The following is a 21430-nucleotide window of genomic DNA, read 5'->3' on the forward strand; positions in this document are numbered from 1 at the left end:
GTCCCTCAGCCTGGACTCTTCCTGAGGGGGACACAAAAGACAACGGCGCCACCTACAAGTGACTTCAAAATATTTCCAGTTAGGTAACCTGGCTGGGAAATTCTTTTAATAGTTTCCAAGACCCCAGCTGATTTGATATTCAATTGACATAGAGAGAGTTGTGGTTTCTAGGAAATGTTACCTTTCTTTGGGAATGACATCCCACAGTACTGTGAGGGCTGACTTTGATTATATCTGCATCTGCTGAGAATAGTGAAGGGCAAGGGAGCCATGGGCTCAGTGAAGAACAAGGAGGAAAATACAAGTGGAGGGGTGCCTAGCACTGGAAGTGACATCAACTACTGCCCAGAGAACTGTGTGGGTGCTCCCCAGGCTCCACCCAGGCCTTTCATACCAGCATTTTATACTTACTCTAATTTCACATAGCAGTTCCCTGAACCGTCCAAGTAATTTCCTTCAAACCACCAGGAAGTTTATACACCTGCAGTGGCAAGCAGAGGGAGTTTCAGCTTTCATATTTATTTTTATATTCTGAAAGCAGAAGGGTTTTCTCTTTTCCATCAGCATCATCCAGAATACTAAATCAGCCAGGATAAAGGATTCATTCTCAACAACTGAATTAGAAAAAGAAACATTGTTATTCTCATTATTATGTCTTGTTAGTTCTTGTTCTAATCTGTGTTATTTTTCAAAGTACATTGCCATGAAAATAATGATCCTTTCATGACTATTTTATTTATCATAATGGAAGCTAAGCCTTTACTATCGGTTCTGGATTTCCTTGTGTGAAAATGCTTTCAAAATGCCTGAAAAAAAATTGGCTTACAAGACTACAATAAATTGCTTTATGATTTATAGGAAGACAATCACACCTAAAGACTGATGATTTATAATGGAAAGACTAAGCACCTTAATCATCTCTAACAGCATCCACATTTCTTCTACTTAGGCTTAGCCTGTCTCCTATTGGGATTTAGTCCTGAACACTTCCTACTTTCCCTGGTTACATTACTGGTATCCCATTATAGAGCCAAGAGAGATCACCCTTGCCTTTGCCTTAATCTTTTAAGAGAATGGTTCTCAGAATGAATAATTTGACCATCACAGTATGGCAGGGTGGCAAAATAGTCACAAAAAGTTTTTTCAGTTATGTCACAAGAAAATACTTTGTTAGTGAGTGATGCCAACCCATAAGCTTTGGGGAAAAGATCCCATGTGCCAATACACATTGTGTAATTACTTAAATTCCATGGGACATGCAGAACTTTCTTCCCAATACTTTTATTTTATTTGCAAATTAACTCTGTGCATGACTGTTTGTGGAGAATGGAGAGATTTTGGACTTGGGATAGTGTCATATCTAAAAAAGTGTGTAAAAAAAGAATAATTGCTGAACACTAACAAGCCACAGATAATAACATTGTCACAACAGTATTTTAAAAATGAAGAGGATTTTTAGACTTGATTCTGGGTTTGGGGTTGTCTTAGAAAAACCCAATATTGAAACTGAATTTGATGGAGTCTAAAATCAAGACAAAAGCAGCTGTCAGCACCATAGTCTGCCAACCCCTGGGTCATTGTAAAGTCAAAAAATTATTTAGCATGAGAAATATGAAAACATATTCCATATTAATTGGTCTGGTATTTGAAGGATGGATATTAAATCTAAACCGAGATCAATATGGCACAAAGACCAATTAAAACTGCTATGCACCTATCAGAGGACATATAAAGAGGTCCATGAAAAAGAAACAAAATTAAACCAATTACAGCAGAGAAAGAGAGGAGAAGAAAGGAACACACAAGCAACAAATACCCCTGGGTGGAGAGAGGCGAGGAAACAGGGAACAAGTTAATTTTCAGCTGAAAAAGATGACAAGAAAAAAAATTAGATATACTGAAAAATAAGAAGATCAAATGAAATAAAATAAACATGAGGGAGGGAAAAGAAAACTATTTGTCAAAGGAAAACTATTTGTTCAAATGCTCTAACTAATCTGAGAGATAAAAGCTGCAGAGGGATTAAGGACTGCAGAAAATAACAACTGTCCTCTTGCCTACAGACACCACAGAGCCAGGCTACCCCTTAGACGTACATTGAGAGCAAAAGCTTTTCCCATCCCTCATAAAGACTAAAACCCTCAGAGTACAGCATAAGCAATAATAAGAAAAGAGGTGTATTGGTATGCTCTGGAAGGCAGTGGGCACAGCCAGAGCATCTGCCACCACAAAGTGATTATCCCAGCACCAGGGAATTTACTGGAGGGGCTGGGAGAGGTGGATGATAAAGCTCCTGCTGATGTTCTGGAGCTTTATGTTCACCATCCCAGCAGCCACAGGCTGGCCCTGTGAAATGAAAGCAGAAGCACAGGAGACATTAATAAAGAACAAAATGGCAAAAATTAGCTCTGTAACAGAATTAACTGGTTCACTGTTGGTAACACAACACAGCATCTCAGAGATTTCAAAGAAGTAAATTCCTGGTCCTTCTCCCTTCTCTGGACACGCTCCAGCACCTCAGTGTCTTCTGTGTCAAGGGCCCAAAACTGGACACAGGATTTGGGGTGTGGCCTCACCAGTGCTGAGCAGAGGGACAATCACTGCCCTGGCCCCCTCTTGCTGACAGAGGCCAGGATGCCATTGGGTTTCTTGGCTGTCTGGGCCCACTGCTGGCTCGGGTTCAGCTGCCCCCAGCCAGCAGCCCCAGGCTGATTTTCCCCAGGCAGCTTTTCTGTAGCATGGCAGGGGGCTGTTGTGAGCCAGCAAGGGAAGAAAAAGGGATTATGTGAAGCCACTGGCCCCTTCCAGCACAAAGGAATCAAACCATCTGCTCCAGCTGGGCATTTACCTGAACCTACTGCAAGGAAGAATTGCCATAGTCATTGCTTTTGCTAGCACTTAAATAGGAATAGAGAGTGCTAGAGAATAGGAATTTCAGCTGAGTGTGAAAGTGGTGCATGGAGAACCAGGCTCATTATGAGCCAATGGCTAGCTCTTGGAATCTAGTGTGTCAGAATTACTCTTCTTGTCAGTATTGTTTGGAGAGTTAATAATCCCAGCTTTTCCAAGTCTGCATATTTCCATTTATCGATCTTCCTGTTGTATTATCACTTCTAACACAGAATGGCAAAGATCTTGACAATGTCTACCAAGTGCTTGCCATTGTCTCAAAGGTAACCAATGACCAACTGAGCCCCTTTTCCAGTCAGTGGGAACCTCACTGCTCCTCAAACATGATGGAGAGTGGCTCAGACATTTCACCCAACCATCCCCTCAGGTCCTGTGAAAGCATCCCATCATGTCCTAGGACTTGTGCACCCCCAGGTGTGATGGTGTTCGCAGGGGTCTTAGGATGAGGGACAAGACAAGGACAGACTTTATGTTTCAGAAGGCTTGATTTATTATTTTGTGATATATATTATATTAAAACTATACTAAAAGAATAGAAGAAAGGATTTCATAGGCAGGCTAGCTAAGAATAGAAAAGCAAGAATGATAACAAAAGCTTGTGTCTCGGACAGAGTCCAAGCCAGCTCACTGTGATTGGCCATTAATTAGAAACAACCAACATGGACCAATCAAAGATGCACCTGCTGCATTCCCCAACAGCAAATAATCATTGTTTACATTTTGTTCCTGAGGCTTCTCAGCTTCTCAGGAGAAGAAATCCTAAGGAAAGGATTTTTCAGAAAATATCATGGCTACACCCAGGTTCCCTACACAGGCTCAAACCTCATCTTCTCCTGCAGGAGGTGGTTCATTCTCCTCACCCTTACCTTTCCTTCTGCAACTCTGCCGGGGTGCTTGAACACCTGCCAGTGAAGACTGAAGCAAAACCCATTGCATACCTCAGCACTCTCCATATCCCAGGTGCTCCACTCCCCTGCAGAGGGCACATGTTTCCTCAGCATTCCTTTTATCACCCAGAGCTGCACACCTCTTCCCAAGCAGATATGTAACATAGCTAAAAATGTCTAGGATTATAGCTAATCAATTCTAGTAACATAGCTAATAAATTCTAGGGTCTGTAAATTCTAAAGCCCCGCTGTGAGCAACTCAGGCACGCGGTACCCGCTCTGCCAGGCCGATTCCCACCGCCTGAACTCCCGGTACTCCGGGTTGAGAGAAATGCAGCGGAGCAGGAGCCAACACACGCCGGTTTTGTCGCATCTTTAACGTGGCGGAGAAGAACCGCCAGCCGGCGCGAAGCCGACGGCAGCCCCGCTGTCCCCCGGGCCTTCCCGAGCCGCTTTCCCCGCCCGACCTGGGCGGTTCCGGGGCGGTCCCGGCGCAGCGGCCCCGCCCTCCCGGCGCTCCCGGCGTGCCCCGCGCACGATGGCGGCGCCCGCGCTGTGCCGGCGCTGCGGGCGGGCGGCGGGGCCGTGGGGCCTGCGCCGGGCCCCGCTCCCGCCGCCGCTCCGCCGCCGGGCCCACGAGCAGGCGCGGCGGGCGCGGGGCGCGGCGGGGCTGCTGGCGGCGCAGTGCGAGCGCGGGCTGTTCCAGGAGGTGTTCCCGGCGCAGAGCGCGGAGGAGCAGCTGCCGGCGCTGCTGGAGCCGGGCCGGCCGCCGCTGGCCGCCTACTGCGGCTTCGACCCCACGGCGGACTCGCTGCACGTGGGGCACCTGCTGCCCGTCATGGCGCTGCTGCACTTCCAGCGCGCCGGCCACGACGTCATCGCCGTGGTGGGCGGGGCCACGGCGCGGCTCGGGGACCCCAGCGGGCGGGAGCGCGCGCGGGAGCCGCTGCCGGCGGGGCGGGTGCGCGCGCAGGCGCGGGCGCTGCGCGCGGGGCTGGAGCGGCTGTTCGGGAACCACCGGGAGCTGTTCTGGGAGCCGGGGGCCGGGCGGCTCGGCCGCGCCGCCCTGCTGGACAACGCCCGCTGGCTCGGCCGGGAGCCGCTGCTCCGCTTCCTGGGCGGCGCCGGCGGGCGGCTCCGCATGGGCACGCTGCTGAGCCGGCAGAGCTGCCAGGCGCGGCTGCGCAGCGCCGAGGGCATGAGCCTGGCCGAGTTCCTGTACCCCGCGCTGCAGGCCTACGACTTCCTGCACCTCCACCGGCAGCACGGCTGCCGCATCCAGCTCGGCGGGCACGACCAGATGGGAAACATCATGTCCGGATACGAGCTCGTCACCAAGTACGGAGGAGCGCGGGGCGGGAAGGGATGGGCAAGGTGTGGGCAGCGGGACCGGGGATGGCATTGTCACCCTGTGCTGGGCACGGGTGAGGCCGCAGCTCGAGTGCTGTGTCAGTCCTGGGCCCCTCAGTCAGGAGGGCTTTGAGGTGCTGGAGCAAGTCTGGAGAAGGGCAGCGATGGAATGGACTGCGCAGGGAGGAGTGAAGTCGCTGTCCCTGGCGATGTGTAAGGAAAGATGCCCCTGGCACTTAGTGCCATGCTCCAGGTGACATGGTGATGTTCAGTCACAGGGTGGACTCGACGGTCTCAGAGGTCTTGCCCAACCTCACTAGTTCTGTGATTCCATGACAGAATGCTGTGCAACTTGGTGCTCAGTCTCTAAAGCAACGAGAGGTTTGGCCACACACAAATCCCTGTGATTTGAGAGGAGTAATTAGTTGGCCTGACCATAAGCTTGGTACATGCATACATTTTGACCAGGTTTATATGAATTTTTAAGAAAAATAATAGGTTCTTGTATTAGTGAATCCAAGAACCAAAATCAAACACCCTGAAGCATGGGACAAAATTAGGAAAAGTCTGCCAGCATGCACATCCTGGTGTAATCACACCAAATATGATTATGAGATAGTTGCAGTATATAACTCCTTAAAGGACATAAATGTCTTTGATACATACAAAAAAACTTAAAAACTTATGGTGCTGGTTTTTCCCTAAAGCTCTCCTTCACACAGCAGTGTTCTGGCATCTTTTTGCCCATCACCCCCAGCTTTATATCAAGGATAGAATCTTGCAGAATGCTTGTATTTTAGTCAGCTTTACCAAGATATGATTTCTTTTTCTTAACATGCAGTGACTCTTCTTTCTCAGGATGACAGGAGCAGAGGTGTTTGGAATTACTGTACCTCTTATTACGAGTACTACTGGTGATAAACTGGGAAAGACTGCTGGAAATGCAGTTTGGCTGAACAGGGAGAAGACTTCTCCTTTTGAGCTCTATCAATTTTTTGTCAGACAGCAAGATAACGTGGTTGAAAAGTAAGTGTTTCTCCATCTTGCTTTTTGCCCTTGTTTCTAAAACCTGATTCTAACTGTTCACTGTAACTGTTTCATTTAATTATGTGCAACGCAAGCTCCATGTAGAAGTATGTGTTAATTATAAGTGTTCATGAAATAAACAGGCATGACTGGTTCTTAAGTAGACAGGATAGTGGAACTTCCATATGCTGAAATATGCATCAGAAAATTAGAAGGGGGATGACAGAGGAGTGAATAACACATTTTGTTCTGCCAGTGGGTTGACTCTCTTATATGGCATGTTAGTTTCAGTACTGTAGAGTCACAGTTTTTTTCAGTACACTACATTAGTACATTGATTTTAATAATTTGCTCTGTGTTCTTTTCTGAATCTGTTTTACTTTAAACGTCAATGGCACTGTTAAATCTGAGCTACTTCCTTTTCATATTGGGACCTGCCTTATAACTTACTTACTTACCTCTCTGAAAGGTTTATCCCCTGATAATTCAAATCCATGTTCTAATCCCAAACACCTTTCTGACTGAAAAGAAGGGTATGTGGACTAAAATCTTTCAGCCCTTCAGACTTTTTACCAGTAAAGGTACCTTTAATACACTGCATGGGACTGACAGTTCATTAAAATGGACTTTAAAGAGTAGGCTTAGGGTGCTTCTTTAAATTCTTGATTATCCTAAATAATCTTCCTGCTGAGATACTTGCTAATACAAGTATGCTTCTGTCCCATGATGGCCACAGACTGGCAGTGGGATTTTGCATTTTATTTATCCTAGGAGATCCATATTGTGGATCTACTAGGATAAATACAGAACCTTGTTAGTTGACACACGATTCCAATAAATCCTATAAAAGCTTCAAGAGAAAATGAAGTTGTTGACTGGAGTACAAGCTTCATAAAAGCATCTGACACTATCTTATGCCTGAAGACTTGACCTTAGGCAGAATATTAGGTAAAATACGAGTTTTAAAGATTTGATTGAAAGCACAGAGCATCTTAATAATTGACTAAGAATCATTTTCATGCAGTTACTGAAGTTTGAATGACAAAGGCAGGAGATCTATGATGATGGCTATATAGACAAAGTATTTTTTCCCTGCTCATAGATACCTGAAACTATTCACCTTCCTTCCTCTTGAGGAGATTGCCCACATCATGGAAATGCATGCTAAAGAACCTGAGAAATGGGGCCCTCAGAAACGACTGGCTGCTGAAGTAACTAAGCTTGTCCATGGTAGAGAGGGGCTGGAATCTGCTAAAAGGTAAAGTTTGATTTATCAAGCAGTTTTGTTTCAGATTTCTATAGGAATTCTCCATAGCTTTTCAGGAACTATTTTAATCTATTAAGTTGTTGCCTAGATGTTAAAAGAAAAAAATTGCAACAATCCTATAGACTTAAAAATACACAGAAAATATTTAAAAACCTTGCAGGGCAGTAGGGTACAATAAAAAATGGGGTTGTATTTAAAGTATTTCTCTTTGTTTGTGGACTCCCAAAAGAAAGTGGGGAGGGGAATCTGATGAGTAGCACTTTGTGTGAAGAGAATACTAGCTCTGTATTTTGAATGCTCTTTGTTCTCACAGGTGCACTAAGGCCCTTTATTACAGCAGTGTGGAGGCACTGGAAGAAATGTCTGACCAAGAGCTACAGGAACTTTTCAGACAAGCTACTTCTGCTGAACTGCTGCTTGAACCTGGCATGACTGTTCTTGACTTGTGTCGCAAAGCAAATGCCATTCCAGATGGACCTAGTGGGTGAGTTCTCACTTGTGCTTGTGGGTAATTCTTAAAAGAGTATTTACCCTTCTCAGATGGTGTAATAGTAGAGGCTAAGGGTAATTTCAGTCACTGCTGACCTGGACTGGAAATGAAGTGCAGAAGAATTAAAATGTATTCAATTCTGCATCCAACATCAACAAAAAAAAAACCCACAAAAAAAAAAAACCACAAAAACCCAAAAAAAAAAAAAAAGAACTTTCATTTCTTAATAAATACCTTTCTCTTGCAAGTAACAGTTGTTTCTGTTTTGTTTTTAAGGTACCGGAAAATTACAGATGGAGGAGTTTCAATAAATGGGAATCGTGTAACTAATCCTGAGACTGTTCTTATTCTGGGACAGCATATTCTGAAGAATGGAGTATCATTACTTAGGGTTGGAAAGAAAAATTACTACATTATAAAATGGCTGCAGTTGTGACAACAGAGTATCTCCCTAAAAGGACAGGTCTCTGACTCTGCTGCTTGAAGAGGTACTTGAAGATTTTTCTGTACTGGTCATTACGACACAGCTCACAGACTGCCCAACACTTCTTGTTCAAAATGCACCAGAGTTCAAATAAAGGAGCTGAGTTATACCACTGAAGAGATTGTGGATACTCTGCCTTATACAAAGCACCATTCATAAGGATCTGCATAAGAAGAAAATGAAAAGATTCATTTCAAAGTCCAGCGATGGAGATGTGCTTCCCTTCCTGTAACAGCCCTCTGTGTTGTAGAGGAACAGTGGCCAGTTATTCCACAGGATAACCCACAGGAAAATGAGCCAAAGCAAACTCAAACCCACTCCTTCTTACAGCCAGTGTGTGCTCATCTAACCAAGAAACTTTGCTGGGGGCAAAGACAACCAACCTGTCGTCATGTTTCCCTGAACAGGTTTGCTTGGAAGGAAGCTGCAGAAAATTCATAATAAAGATTCATGATAAATGATTAGGCACTAATGTAAGTTGGTTCTTGGTTGTGTATGGGGACACTTTGCACCAAAGTTTTCCAGCCTTCCTGTGGGAATACATAGCAAATTCACTTCTGAAATCTCAAAGTACAGAGCCTTTCAAAGCTTAAGTCAACCCAATGAATCCCTTTTAGGCCTTCTGTGTGCATAGTATGACTTACAAGGGGAGTGGCAGTTGTTCCACTTCTTTGGTCCTATGAATGACATCCATGCTATCCAGCACTCCTTGCTGAAGTAATATCCTGGTACTAGTTCTGTAGGCTCTGCAGCCAGCTGGAAGATAGTACATTATACCAGAAGATTTGGAGCATGTACATGAAAGGGTTTGTTTTAATTTTAGCTGCCCAGGAGTTGTGGTGAACAGCACCACAAGGACCTCTGGACCAGGAAACACATGAGGGAAGCTGAAGTGCTTTGCAGTGTTGCTTTCAAGGATCAGGCCTCACTCTGAGGCCATGGAGAATAATTTCCTGGTCCATGAAATCTCCAATACAGCAGCCACAAGGGGTAAAGCCTTAATCTTAGCTTCTGGAATGTGGTTATGTATTCTAGAGTTGGGTGGGGAGTTTGTTACTGTTTTAGATATCTTTTTTATGTTTCTTTTTACTTGATAAATTTCATGCTGATTTCATTTGCACCATGACTCAAGATTTCAGCAGTAAAAAAATATAGTGGCTTGCTTGTTATAGATGACAGTTTCTTCTGGCCATGGAACTGAAATAATGGCACTTTCAAAAGCTCAGCATGTTCTTAGTGTTAATTTCAGTTTCCAGATCCTACTTATCTGTCTCATAATGAAACATCTCTAGCCTAATCTCTATTCCATAACAAAGAAAAGTAATTGAGTCATTTCTACCTCAAAGAAAGTACATAGAAGAAAAGGGAGAAGGGAAGGGGAAAGGGAAAGTCCATCCACCTAACACAGCCACCTTGTTCCTTAAATGACAGAAGCATTGGAGCAAATCAGAAACATGCACCTGGGACCAAAATGCTCCAGTACACACCCATCCATGTTCACCTCCAGAGAAATACAACAGAGCCCATTTGAGAGTTTCTGGTAACAGGAAAAACTTCAGGATTAAGTAGTGTTTCGTGTCTGATCTCTTTCCTGCCTGTTTTCTGTCATCAGCAAATGGTACAGACACACATATCTATCCATTTCTAATAAGATTCACTAACCCAAATAAATTTAGTCCATGCTTGCCTTTGACCAAGTCCTAGGACTCCAAACCCTTCCCTAACTCTTGCAGAGAAACAGCTGGATACCAGCACTACTTGCCATGAGCACAGAGGGCCATCACAACTGAGCATTTGAACACTTGGGTCAAGGATGACTGGAAAAAATCAACAATTCTTTCTTAGCCTGGTCTTAATTCTTATATACAGGCACATTCAGACAATCAGAAAGAAATTGTCCAAACTTGTTCAAATGTGAATAAGGAGTAATTAATATTAAAGTATTTAACATGGTTACAGATGCATGATTTAAAAGTGCAAAAAGAAAAGTAATTATTTGGGCAAGATATTTAAAAAAACCTAAAACCAACAAACTAAAAAAGCTCCACCAAAAACATTTGTACAGCACAACCTGGAAGACTTGAATTTAACCTTATTGTGGCACCTACCAGTTAAGAGGTAAAGGGTGAAAGGGCATGCAGCAGGTAAACTCAAAACTATGGGAGCATGAAAGCACCTTCACTAGTTTTAAAGAGTGTCCTTGAGCACAAAACCATATCCAAGCGGTATTAAACTTTGAGGAATCAATCCTCTGCCTCTCACCTCAAAGCAGTGTTTAATTAGCAACAAAAAGAGGATGCAGTGGAGATCCTCAGTGACTACAGGAAACACCAGCTACCCACTGCTCTCACAGCTGAAGGAGAAAACTAGAGAAAAAAAAAACCCATGATAATTCCATTCAAGTTCCCAATAGAGGCACAACAAAGTGGCAAGTTGTTTCTTTCCCCTGCCCTGGTCCATAAAGCAGGGATCTGAGTCTGCCATATCCAATCTGGCATCTGTCATTCATCCACACAGCAATGAACAAAGGCAGGTTTTACAACATCTGCTCCATTTACTTCAGAGTAAGGTCTGAAGCACAAAGACACCACTACCCCTTCTACCCATCTGTTTCACTAAGTAAAATTTGAACCTGACTACTGAACAGAAACTGTTCACATCAGGAGGATACTGTGTTTTAGTTACAGCAGGACTACAACAGCTCAGGTATCTGTCAGACATTTACTAATCTGAACTTGGCTACAGGCGGTTTTCCCCTCCATGATTCTCTCCCCACTGGAGAGCAAGTTAGCTAAAACTTGTGCACTAGTGACAACATTTTTTCAAGTTTAAATTAAGTAAGGTGATTAGAAGACAGTATGTAAACCATCATTCTAATCTGGGAATTTTTCAGTTGCTGTCCTCATTAGGCTTTTTTCCACAGCTTCCCCATAATTTCTTTTAATGCTGGCAGTAATAGTGGCATTTGAAGTATTTTAGCTCAGTTCCAGAACACAGCTTGTTTCAAACCTATCAGCAGGCATGAGCAGCCTGTCTACATTATGAGTTATGGAACTATTCAAGAATGCAGAATTGAGTGAGAACAAGAGAAATCATCATTAAGGTTGTACACATATAGGTACTTACACTACTAACTTATAAGTGCATGTAAGTCCTGCCACCAGAACTACGAGTCAGTCCAAAACTATTTCTGGAGTAATTAATTTTGTGTATTATCTGTTTATTAAATAACAGGATTGTTACAGCATGGACCTTCAAAGTCTTGCATTAAGGATTACAAATCAAGTTCATTTCTTGGCACTCAAACATTACCAAATTGAAACTTTTTGTGAAACTTAAACAAAAAAAGTCATAACATTTCAGAAACCAAATTAATACTGGAAATTCCACATAACATTACAGAGCCAGGTATCACTTGCAAGAATTTCTTCAATAAATGAAATTCATTTGCTTTGTGCAGCATTTCAAAACTTTACAAATCAGAGTATTTCTTCACAAAGAGACTGTTGACTGAACTCTGAGAGTTAAAGCTTAGGAAGCAGATCACTTATGGACGGCACTACCTTGTTGAAAACTTCTTGGATGTTGAAAGCAAAAGGGAGAGAAGTATCAAACAGAAATGTAACACTTTTGACAAAACTTAAAAAGCTTTCACTGATCACCAAATTGATTTAAAAAGTAGTTTGCACTTCAGTCATATTTCTTAAATGTGAGAACTACCATACCTGGATACAATGCAAGATAAAAGTACCTCCTTTGTATTCATTACATGTAATGCATACACCATGTAATGCATACATTCATGTAATGCATACACCATGACTTTTTAGGCTGTTTAAAAATACACCATATGTATTTCTGTGTTCTGCACCAATTACCTCAGATCATACATGAAGTATCCAAAAGTTGCATCTGTCAGACTTAACTCCTTGTGCTCATATTGATGCCGAACTGAAGATTACCATGAGAAAAATACGTTTTTAAACAGAGCTTCTTGTAAACTGAATTTTTAAATTTTCAATCTTTAGCAGCTTACCATAGGAATTCCTTTTTTGCTAACTGATTTCAGAGGGAAGGAACTGCATATGGTAATGAAAACCTCAATATCGTGGCCCAATACCATAAAATCAAGCCATGGAGGTTAACAGCAGTGTCCTATTTTTCATGCAAGTTGTGTTAAAGAAAAAGTATCAGCAACACTATAGTAAACATTTTCACTTTATACAAAAAGAGTGAATCTGCTTGAAAAGTACATGCAAGTATGCTGGCTGGAGTTTAAATAAATTTTTATTCATAAAAATTAAAATGTTTACTTTTTCAAGGCTAGTGTGATCAATAGTCGTCTGTATGAATTATAATCAAAACAAAAAAAGAAACCTCATCAACTCAATTTCCAACCTACAATTTAATAATTTTACGATTGTCCTCAAAAAAAAAAGCTACTTACAGCATAATAAAATTTCCTCAAAAGCAACTGTAATCTCTGATATAAATATTCCAATTCCACAGACTTTCTTTCATACTGTCATACATTCCAAAATTTGCAGAATTTGTGGGCATCCCCTTCTCCCTGGCCAACTTCATCTGTTTTTAAAAGAAACGCTTACTATCCCATGACAGTTTTGAAATCCAGTTTTATTTTTCAGTTCTGCCAGAGCAAATTTACTATCAGATGGTCCAGGGGCTTGGTCCCAGGGGGGAGGAAGGGGAAGGTGTCCTTGTGCCTGATTATAAACTCCAACATTCATACACAAGCTCCAGTGCACGTTAATAACTCTGCAGCCACTTTTTAGTAGGCTGTTCTTGTTCACAAGCTCCAGGCTAATTCTTCCTACATGATACTCGACGAAATCAAGTCTGAAGTTTTGTCTGCCATTGAAACATTTGGGGACAAAGAGAAAAAAAAAAGGGAACACACATACATAGTAATACGCTCGACATCTCTACTGTGCTATAAAATGGAGACCTCCATCTGCCACAGTGCATGCAATATATTCATGAAAGAAAATACTCGGTGCTCTCTTGTCTTCACAGTATTGAAACTTCTACTGGAAAAGCAGCTTAAAACTATGCCACAAGACTACACTGGCTGTCTTAACCACAGGCAACCTGTTCAGCAAGTCAGGCACTGGAACTTGAATGTTTTTCCCCAAGTTCAAATGAGACTGTCACTGAGACAGAAGACTTGGTCTGCTTTAATTTGCACCAGAAACCTGGTAAGGAAACATTTAGAGCCATTTATTATATGGATTAAATACGACTTCTTTTGCAAAATACAGCATGTTTATCTGTTTGCAAATCAAACCAACTGTCTTTACATGAGCAGATTTACACAGTTGCAGTACACAGATAAGAAGAGTTCATAAATAAAAATTCTACTCCGTATACCATGCCTAGCAATTGTCAAGCCAATGTAACCTCCAATGCATATAAATAGTGTGGCTGATACAGTCTTCACCAAAGATGTGTCTCTCGGATCTCTGCAATGATCTGGCTGGCTCGCTGCAGGGCCTGCACACAGGAACACACAAAAGCCAGAGTTAGCTATGCTGCAGAGATTTCCCAGGGACAAAACAGCAGCAGTCTGGGAAGTGCAAAGCTGAAAATCAAGCCAAAGCTAATCAGTGTCATTACAAAATGTCCTGGATTGTCAGGCAAATAGTATTCTATTTGCCATCTGTATGGCAGTTGTCTTCTGTTAAGTGGGCAGTTTTCCTTTAATCTTCCACACCCACTCCTCCCTCTGGGGAGACATCTGCTGATAACAGCTATTGAATGTCACTGCATGGCTGATAAGAACTACAGCATCCCATCGTGAGCTGCTCTGCCCAGAGGGAGGAGCCAAGCATTCCTACCCTGATATAATCTGGAGATTCTGGAACACCAGCGTGGCTTCTCTATTGGATTTCCCAGAGGAACAGCTGCCTCTTCCACTGGTACTTCAGAGGAAGACTACACCCTTTTCTACAGGATCCCTGCTCCAGCAGAACCACACCTGACACTCCAGGAGGGCTGCAGCCACATTTCCAATTGGACTGCTACCAGCACCCTGACCAACAGGGCTGGCAGGTTGTGTTCTTTGTCAGTGTTGTTTTGGTTTACTGCACTGTTTATTTTATCCTTTATTTTCTTCCCTGATAAAGAACTGTTATTCCTGCTCCCATATTTTTGCCTGAGAGCCCCTTAATTTAAAGTTTATAGCAATTTGGAGGGGGCAGTTTACATTCTCCATTTCAAGGGAGGCTCCTGCCTTCCCTAGCAGGCACCTGTCTTTCCAAAGCAAGACACAAAACAAGTGGCAACCCATTAAATTCTCAAGAAGGGCAGACTTCTTCACCATACACAATTTTAAAAGCCTGCCATAAAAGAGAAACTGCACCTACTTTCTATCCAGCCTGCTAAACTGCAGGTTTAAAGCTCATATGTAACCCTTTCTGGTCATGTATTGCTTTTAATTCCTCTAGCAGAGAAAAGCAATACACTGGCACAGTCTTAAAAAACAGTAAAGAAAAAAGGAAAACAAGTCTTCAAAAAGCCTCCAACTGATATGGTGAACTGCTCCCAGGAGATCCTGATGTCCTCATTACCTTGAGCATGTCAGCTGCCTCTTTCCTGCGCTGTGCCATGTCCTCAGACTCTGTGAGAAGGTCATCCAACAACAAGGATTTGTACAGCTGGCCCACCAGCTCACTCTGGAGAGTGTCCTTCACGTGGTTCACCAGAAAATGCATCACTGCCTTTGGCACACTGCAAGCACATCAAGATTGCTTCTTTAAAATAATTGTTGAAAACCAGGTCTGGTCCAGATGAAGAATGCACAATGAGGGCAAGCAGCTACACACAGCATTGGCTCAGACTGCCAGGAATCTATCACTACTATAAATAAAAACTCTCTCAAGTAAAAGCATCATGTACAATATCAGAGTAGAACTAATTCATATAAACTTAATTTCTTCCAAATAGAAATGCTGCATTGTAAAAAACATGAACAGTGTAAAACACAAAATGAGAATAAATAACTTTGCTCATTACAAACCAACCTATCTCTACTGTGCATGGGATGACACACATTTAAGTATGTCAACCCTAACACCAAATTTTATGTGTAAATGGGAAGAGAAAGAGGCAAAGAAATAATTCACATCTCTGATATTACATAGTACAAAGAGTGCAGTAAAGTTAAGGTAAACAAAGCACTCCCCTGCCATGAAATACTAAAAAATATAATGAAGATATCAGTTTACTGGATAGACTAAAACACCTATAAGTCTCACTAACCTGCTCTAAAATTTGGTTTCCAGATTCCTGTACTTCCCTCCAGACTTCCCATATACATAAAAATTATATATGAAGTTAGACCTTTCCACAAAGACATAAGCAAAAAAAGTTTTATAGAATTCCTTATTAAAAAAAAGTATGACTTTTCTACAGCAGAAAGAACTTTTTTTATGCCATTACCACCCTTATAGCTAAGTGCTAGAAAACTGAGCCACACACTAGCTCCTATTAATTGACCTTCCCATTTGAAACTACAGGATGGGAAAGCTAAATTCTGTCAGGGTACACAGCACCTAGAGTTTATTCCAGTTATTTGCTGCAAATCTTCCAGCTGAATTGAAGCATCCTCCAGAAAAGCAGGCATCTCCTAAATAATTAAACCTTTTACTTAATAATATACAGAACTTGAAACCATTAGAGGAAACAAGTGCTTCTTCAAACTGCTTCATTCTGTGAAGGGTCAAATTTTACTGCTGCTGTCGCTTCTAAAAAATAAATTTATTTTCTCTCTTCTTACAAACATAAGAACATGATAAAAATAACATGATATGATTCTTGAAATATCACAATATTTGCATGGTTTAAATATTTCAAGGAAGTTTGGGTTTACCTGTCCTGAATGTTCTTCCTGACAATAAGGAAGTAAGATTTAATAAGTCGTTCAATCACTTCACAATCTCGTTGCTCACGGGCAGAAAGTTTGCGTGCAACAGGTACAGGCTGTGTGAAAAAAACAAAACCCTCAGCTTACCAATTCTGCTCATTTGCATTTGTTTGCATTACAACTCAAAACTCTAACTACTGCTCTTTTAGCCTGAGTTTGATAGATGTAATCTGTCTTGCAACAAACCTATAATTCTTCAGAATTAAAACTAGAGACATATCAAAATCCACATATGTGAAACAAAGGTCAGAGGGCACCACTACATTTTTTCTAAATGTCTCCAAATACTTCAAATATCTCCATCTGTTTTTAACTTAAGTGGGTTTTGTCTTTAATGGTTCTTCTCCTTTAATATAAACACTAAAATTCAGCACAAGAAGAGCAGGAATTTGAGTTGAGCTAAGATTTGCTTCTGTACCATCAGCTATCTAGCCAAGGAGCTCACCTGCACAGGAATTTCTGAAAGGAAGCCAGTTATCCCAACCATAGCCTGAAACTGGAGCAGGCAGGGAGGTTGCAGGGAGATTGGAATCAGGCAAGGAGCAAAGCAGAAGAGACTGGCTGGAGCTCCTTGTTGCAATAGTGGTAATTATTTACAAAGAGACCGCATATTAGCAGCAAAGTTACAAGAGCTGGAATTGAGATGTTTTCTTTCCTGAGACTGAACTACAAAGAAAAGGAATTTGTCTTCCAAGACTCACCACATCTAATAGGTTTACAGCATGTCCTTTTTGAGGACTAGCAGGTAGGGCTGCAGCTGGCTTGGATTTTTCCTCTGCTGATACCTCTTCTGCTTTGGAGGGTTTCAGCATTCCTCTCCAGTTGCCTGTTCCAGACTCCTGAGGTGCATCTGCTCCTACAGCAGGATTCTGCACAAACAGCACATTGAAAAAACATGGCAGAATTAGAACCTGGCCGCTACAGAGAAGCATCTGATCAAATCACTACAGGTAAAACTCACTAAAAATAAGATTTTCATAGGTATATTCCTTCATTCTGTTCTTCCCATTCCCCACATTTATTGTCTCTTCGCTGGTTACAGCTCACAAAAGGTACCAGTAAAATGAAAGCTTTTAAAACTCATACTGTCCCTAATAAAGGGTATGAAAATGTCTCACCTGGAGAAGTTCTACAGCATTTTAAGGGTCTACAAATCACTTCTGAAATATGGGGTGGTCTCTAAGTCATTTGGCTTTGACCACACATCCTATACTATCAGGATCATTCTGAAAATATATTTTGAAGATCACCACAGCTCTTGCAATACTTGAATTTAAATACTTAAGTTTTATTTAAATACAAACTTAAGTTTCTTACAGTAACAGCTCAAAAAAATGCACATTTCTGTTTTGAGGTAGCACAGCTATGATCATATTTGTGCTGTCAGAATTTACAGAAGGCTTTTTTATAACAAATCAAAACAAAAATCTTCATCCTCTCAAAGTGAAGATCAGAGATTCTGGGGAGTTTCAGACAAAGAATGACTCATGAATCTTCTGAGAAAAAGATGTAACACCCAACTCTCAAACATTAGGAATCACTGAACAAAAGAAATATTAGTGGATGGTATCCACCATATGTTAATTACTATTAAAAACCCCAAAGTTTATTTTGATGTAGAATAGGGGCAATTTTTATTTTATACCTTTCCACAAGCCTAATATCTCTTCTATTTACTGTGTGCTTTAAAATCTAGTCCTGTTTGAAAAAGGTCATTGAAGGCTTTGTACTTGTCTTGCTTCAGATATAGGAGGAAAAAAGCTAAATTTATCTATTGTGTTTACAATGAAACACCACAGGTTGATCTTAAATCTAAAAAAAAAGTGAGGAACAAAGCATAGCAAGTAGAATACAAGCAGCAGCATACAGGAGGAAACTCAGCTAGGCTGCACACATCAAAAATTTTATTTAAATTGCTCAGAGGCATTGTACAACACACTAGGAATTCAAATCAAACTCTGCTAATAAGAGAAAATTATTGTTAAGGAAAGCTCCACTGCATGATTTCTGATTGCAAGACAGCTGTTCAAAATGACAAAAATGCCACTCTCATTCTGCATTGCTGTGGAGCCTGCTTTACCTCCAAAGCAGTTTCAGAAACAAAGTCACAAAGGCAGAGTGTGAAATGTATCACCTCACGGAGGACAAGTTTTATGGAAAATGCAAACCAAATCTGGCAGCTTCCTGCTACTTCCTAAGTCACAACATTATCTTCACAGTGGCTCTTGGTTTCTTTTTAAATTTTGCAGCATATCAAAGCCTCTAAAACACTGATAAAAATAATAGTTAAAATTCTATTATTTACTAGATTTGTCTTGAACCACTTTGCTCAGGACAGAAATGGAAGCTTTGCATTAAAATCTGAATGTGCAATAAAGCAGAAAGCCTGAGTCCCCTTGGTACCCCTAATACACAAACTTGTGACTGACCATCTTTTCTGACTCCTAGCAAGAGCAATTAGCAGAAAAGCCTTCAGAGGAATAATGAGCTGTTATTTTAACACATGAGACAGCACACCTGACATGTAAAAAACACTGCAGAACACATTTCACAAATATAAGTAAACAAGGGATTCAACAATTATGCAAAACAACACAAAGGAGGTTCAGTTTGAACAAAGCCTGTAAAGATTCCCTGCAGGAAGCAGGAAACTCACATTTTAGCCTATCTTCTGTCCTCCTTCTTTAACTGTCAACACAATAAAAACATGCAGTTTAACAGCCATGCTCTAGACTTTTGGTTACAGTACTGTTGCACCCAACCATCTATGGACAGTTTGAGGCAAATTAGGTGCATATTTGCACCACAACATATTGCAAACAAGAGTTCAAAGAGAAAGCAGTGACTTGGCCACCTCACGGCATGTCTTGACATGCCACTGCACATAAAACCAGTGGTGCCAAGTAATCCACACTGGGGAGGACATCCAGACTGGGTAGGACACACTGTTGGTGACAGAACACCAGGGACAAACTGCTTTCCTTACACCTGGAGTGCACCACAACAGAAACGTGCATGCAGTGCTTAGAGGAGAAATCAAGACAGACCTTGCCATCAGCCTCAGCAGAAGCAGCAGTAACAGTCTCCTGGGAAGCAGGTGCCAATGCACCTGGAGCTTTAGTAGACTAAGGAAGGTAAAAAATGCAGGGAGAGGGAAAAAAAATTCAACTGAAGACCACCAAATTTACCTAGCAAATTGTAAACACTTTTACCTACTAGCATCTTTCAAAATCCAGAAAAGAAATATTTTGAATTTGCAAGAAAAAAAAGTAATAGAAGCAGAAAAAAAAGAAGAAAAAAAGAAGAAAGAAAAGAGAAGGAAAAAAAAATAAAAAGCATCTCCAAGACAGTTATTTTGGATTATCTAACCTTCAATTTCATTTAAGCTCCTACACTGATGATTTAACTATGAAATCAATAAAACGAAGGATCAAAGAGCACTGAAAGCAATCTCTAGACAGCTACCTTAAATTTCCAGTTCATCCATCAGTTGTCTTAGACTGATTAAAGGCAACAGAATTAGATCTACTCTGGGACTTTGTCTCACTTTTTAAGGTAATGAACTTAGTGAACAGATTTCGATCAACTGTAGAAACTCCTGTTACAACCTGATGAGGATCCTAAACTATGGTCTCTATCTTTGAATTCTTAGTAATTCACAAAGTATTAAATAACTGTCTAAAATTCCAGCTTGTTGTCAGACTGTTATTTTCTACAGCCAGACAGTGTTTTCCATGACATTTGGTTGGTTCTTTCACTCCTGCCATTGCACTAATCCCCAAACCTGATTAAATTAAGCAAGCTCCAGAGACAGAATACATGAACAACTGAAAATGTCACCTCCAACATCTGCTGCCAAAGAAAGTAAGACTGCAATAAACGGCAGTTTTAAGAGTGACTTAACAAAAACCAACCATAAGTCACTATGTTGGCACTGGACATTTTAAATTACTTGTTTATCTTTTAAAATCAGTGTGTCTCAGCTACAAATTTAAGCATGAAAGTTCTGAGTTCATCTCCAACATCTGCAGGCATATTACACCTTACCTGAGATGACAAAATTCAAGTAATAAGTGTATTATTAAATTTATAGACAAGTCTTCTGAAATACCAGATTTAAAACCTCCCAAAAATTGCATCTTTAAGAAAATTATAGAAGAAAAAAGAAAAGAAAATTATATTCCACTTCTATCTTATGAAACTGAAAAGAAAAAACTCAATACCTGGAAGCTCCCAAGACTGTTACTAGAGCAGCGTATGAAAATTTCCAATACTTAGATTGGATCTAGGAGAAAGCATTCAGCTTTATGTAAAAAATAAAATCAAACATTTACTTACCTTGTCTCGTGGCACAGCAGAAGGCAGTTCCCGGGTTAACCTGTTCCGCCTTTGCTCCTTTAAAAACAATCCAGCAAGATCTCAGTTATGTACTACTCTGTATCAACACACAGGCAAGATCCACATTTTACAGATGACTTCCATTTTAGACACAAACCTGAGTAATTTCATCTCATCCAGTGCCATGCTAATACTGTGGGGTCTATGAAACCCTTGATTATTTGGATGCTTTGATTACCTGGTCAAAACTAAATTCTAAATATAAGAAGTTTTGCTAAGTTTTTTTGCACCATGCTCCCTAATTAAAGCTTGAGCATTTAAAAAACAATATCAAAGCTCCACAATTTGGCTCACCACAGATACTCTACAGCCCTCATTAAGTTGTAAATCCTCCAAGAAATCTAAAGGATTTGATTCTGTGACCAGCACATGATTAGCCCAAAATGAAGGAGGCAGCAGAATTTGCTTCATAGCAAAATAGAATTTGAAGCAATTAGGACAAAGAAATGTCTGAATTTGCTTGAAATTAACAATTGATTGTCCACCGAATAAGGCTTGGGTTTACGTGGTTTGGTTCTTTAAAAATGTCAATGTCCTGTTTAGGAAAACATTAGGAAAGAACTACTTTAAGTAACACACAATGATACAATTTTGTATGTTCAGCTTCACAAAGTCATAATTTCTGTACTCACAGCAGTTTCCATACACATTCTTTTTGAACTAGATTAAAGAGCAG

General features: G+C 41.1%; 2 protein-coding genes across 5 annotated transcripts in view; one reads left to right on the forward strand and one right to left on the reverse strand.

The window, feature by feature from the left end:
• Positions 1 to 270: 270 nt before the first annotated feature.
• YARS2 (tyrosyl-tRNA synthetase 2) lies at positions 271 to 8891 on the forward strand. Its single transcript, XM_036401183.2, has 6 exons — positions 271 to 355; positions 4199 to 5135; positions 6006 to 6173; positions 7276 to 7431; positions 7754 to 7924; positions 8207 to 8891. Exons 1-6 carry the CDS (start codon positions 271 to 273, stop codon positions 8364 to 8366), a joined length of 1677 nt encoding a protein of 558 aa, XP_036257076.1. The 3' UTR covers positions 8367 to 8891.
• A 2722-nt stretch (positions 8892 to 11613) lies between these two features.
• The window catches only part of DNM1L (dynamin 1 like), a 36419-nt gene continuing 26602 nt past the window's right edge, over positions 11614 to 21430 (reverse strand). For 2 of the 4 annotated variants that reach the window (XM_036400232.2, XM_036400231.2), the window contains 6 exons: positions 20695 to 20751; positions 19404 to 19481; positions 17058 to 17225; positions 16303 to 16412; positions 15002 to 15161; positions 11614 to 13925 (listed from right to left, as the gene is read on the reverse strand). In XM_036400232.2, coding sequence (XP_036256125.1) covers positions 13869 to 13925; positions 15002 to 15161; positions 16303 to 16412; positions 17058 to 17225; positions 19404 to 19481; positions 20695 to 20751 — 630 coding nt within the window. In that variant the 3' untranslated portion in view covers positions 11614 to 13868. The remainder of the gene's footprint in view (positions 13926 to 15001; positions 15162 to 16302; positions 16413 to 17057; positions 17226 to 19403; positions 19482 to 20694; positions 20752 to 21430) is intronic. The other 2 variants (XM_036400234.2, XM_036400233.2) reach the window with 1 other exon arrangement.

The sequence above is a fragment of the Molothrus ater genome, chromosome 5 (genome assembly GCF_012460135.2).
Source record: "Molothrus ater isolate BHLD 08-10-18 breed brown headed cowbird chromosome 5, BPBGC_Mater_1.1, whole genome shotgun sequence".
Classification (NCBI taxonomy): Eukaryota; Metazoa; Chordata; class Aves; order Passeriformes; family Icteridae; genus Molothrus; species Molothrus ater.

Excerpts from the sequence above, each read along its gene's own strand:
- YARS2 (XM_036401183.2), top strand. The coding sequence starts at position 271 with ATGGGCTCAGTGAAGAACAAGGAGGAAAATACAAGTGGAGGGGTGCCT. Across the intron at positions 356-4,198 it reads CAACTACTGCCCAGAGAACT|CCGGCGCGAAGCCGACGGCA; the intron begins GTGTGGGTGCTC and ends AAGAACCGCCAG. Across the intron at positions 5,136-6,005 it reads GGATACGAGCTCGTCACCAA|GATGACAGGAGCAGAGGTGT; the intron begins GTACGGAGGAGC and ends CTTCTTTCTCAG.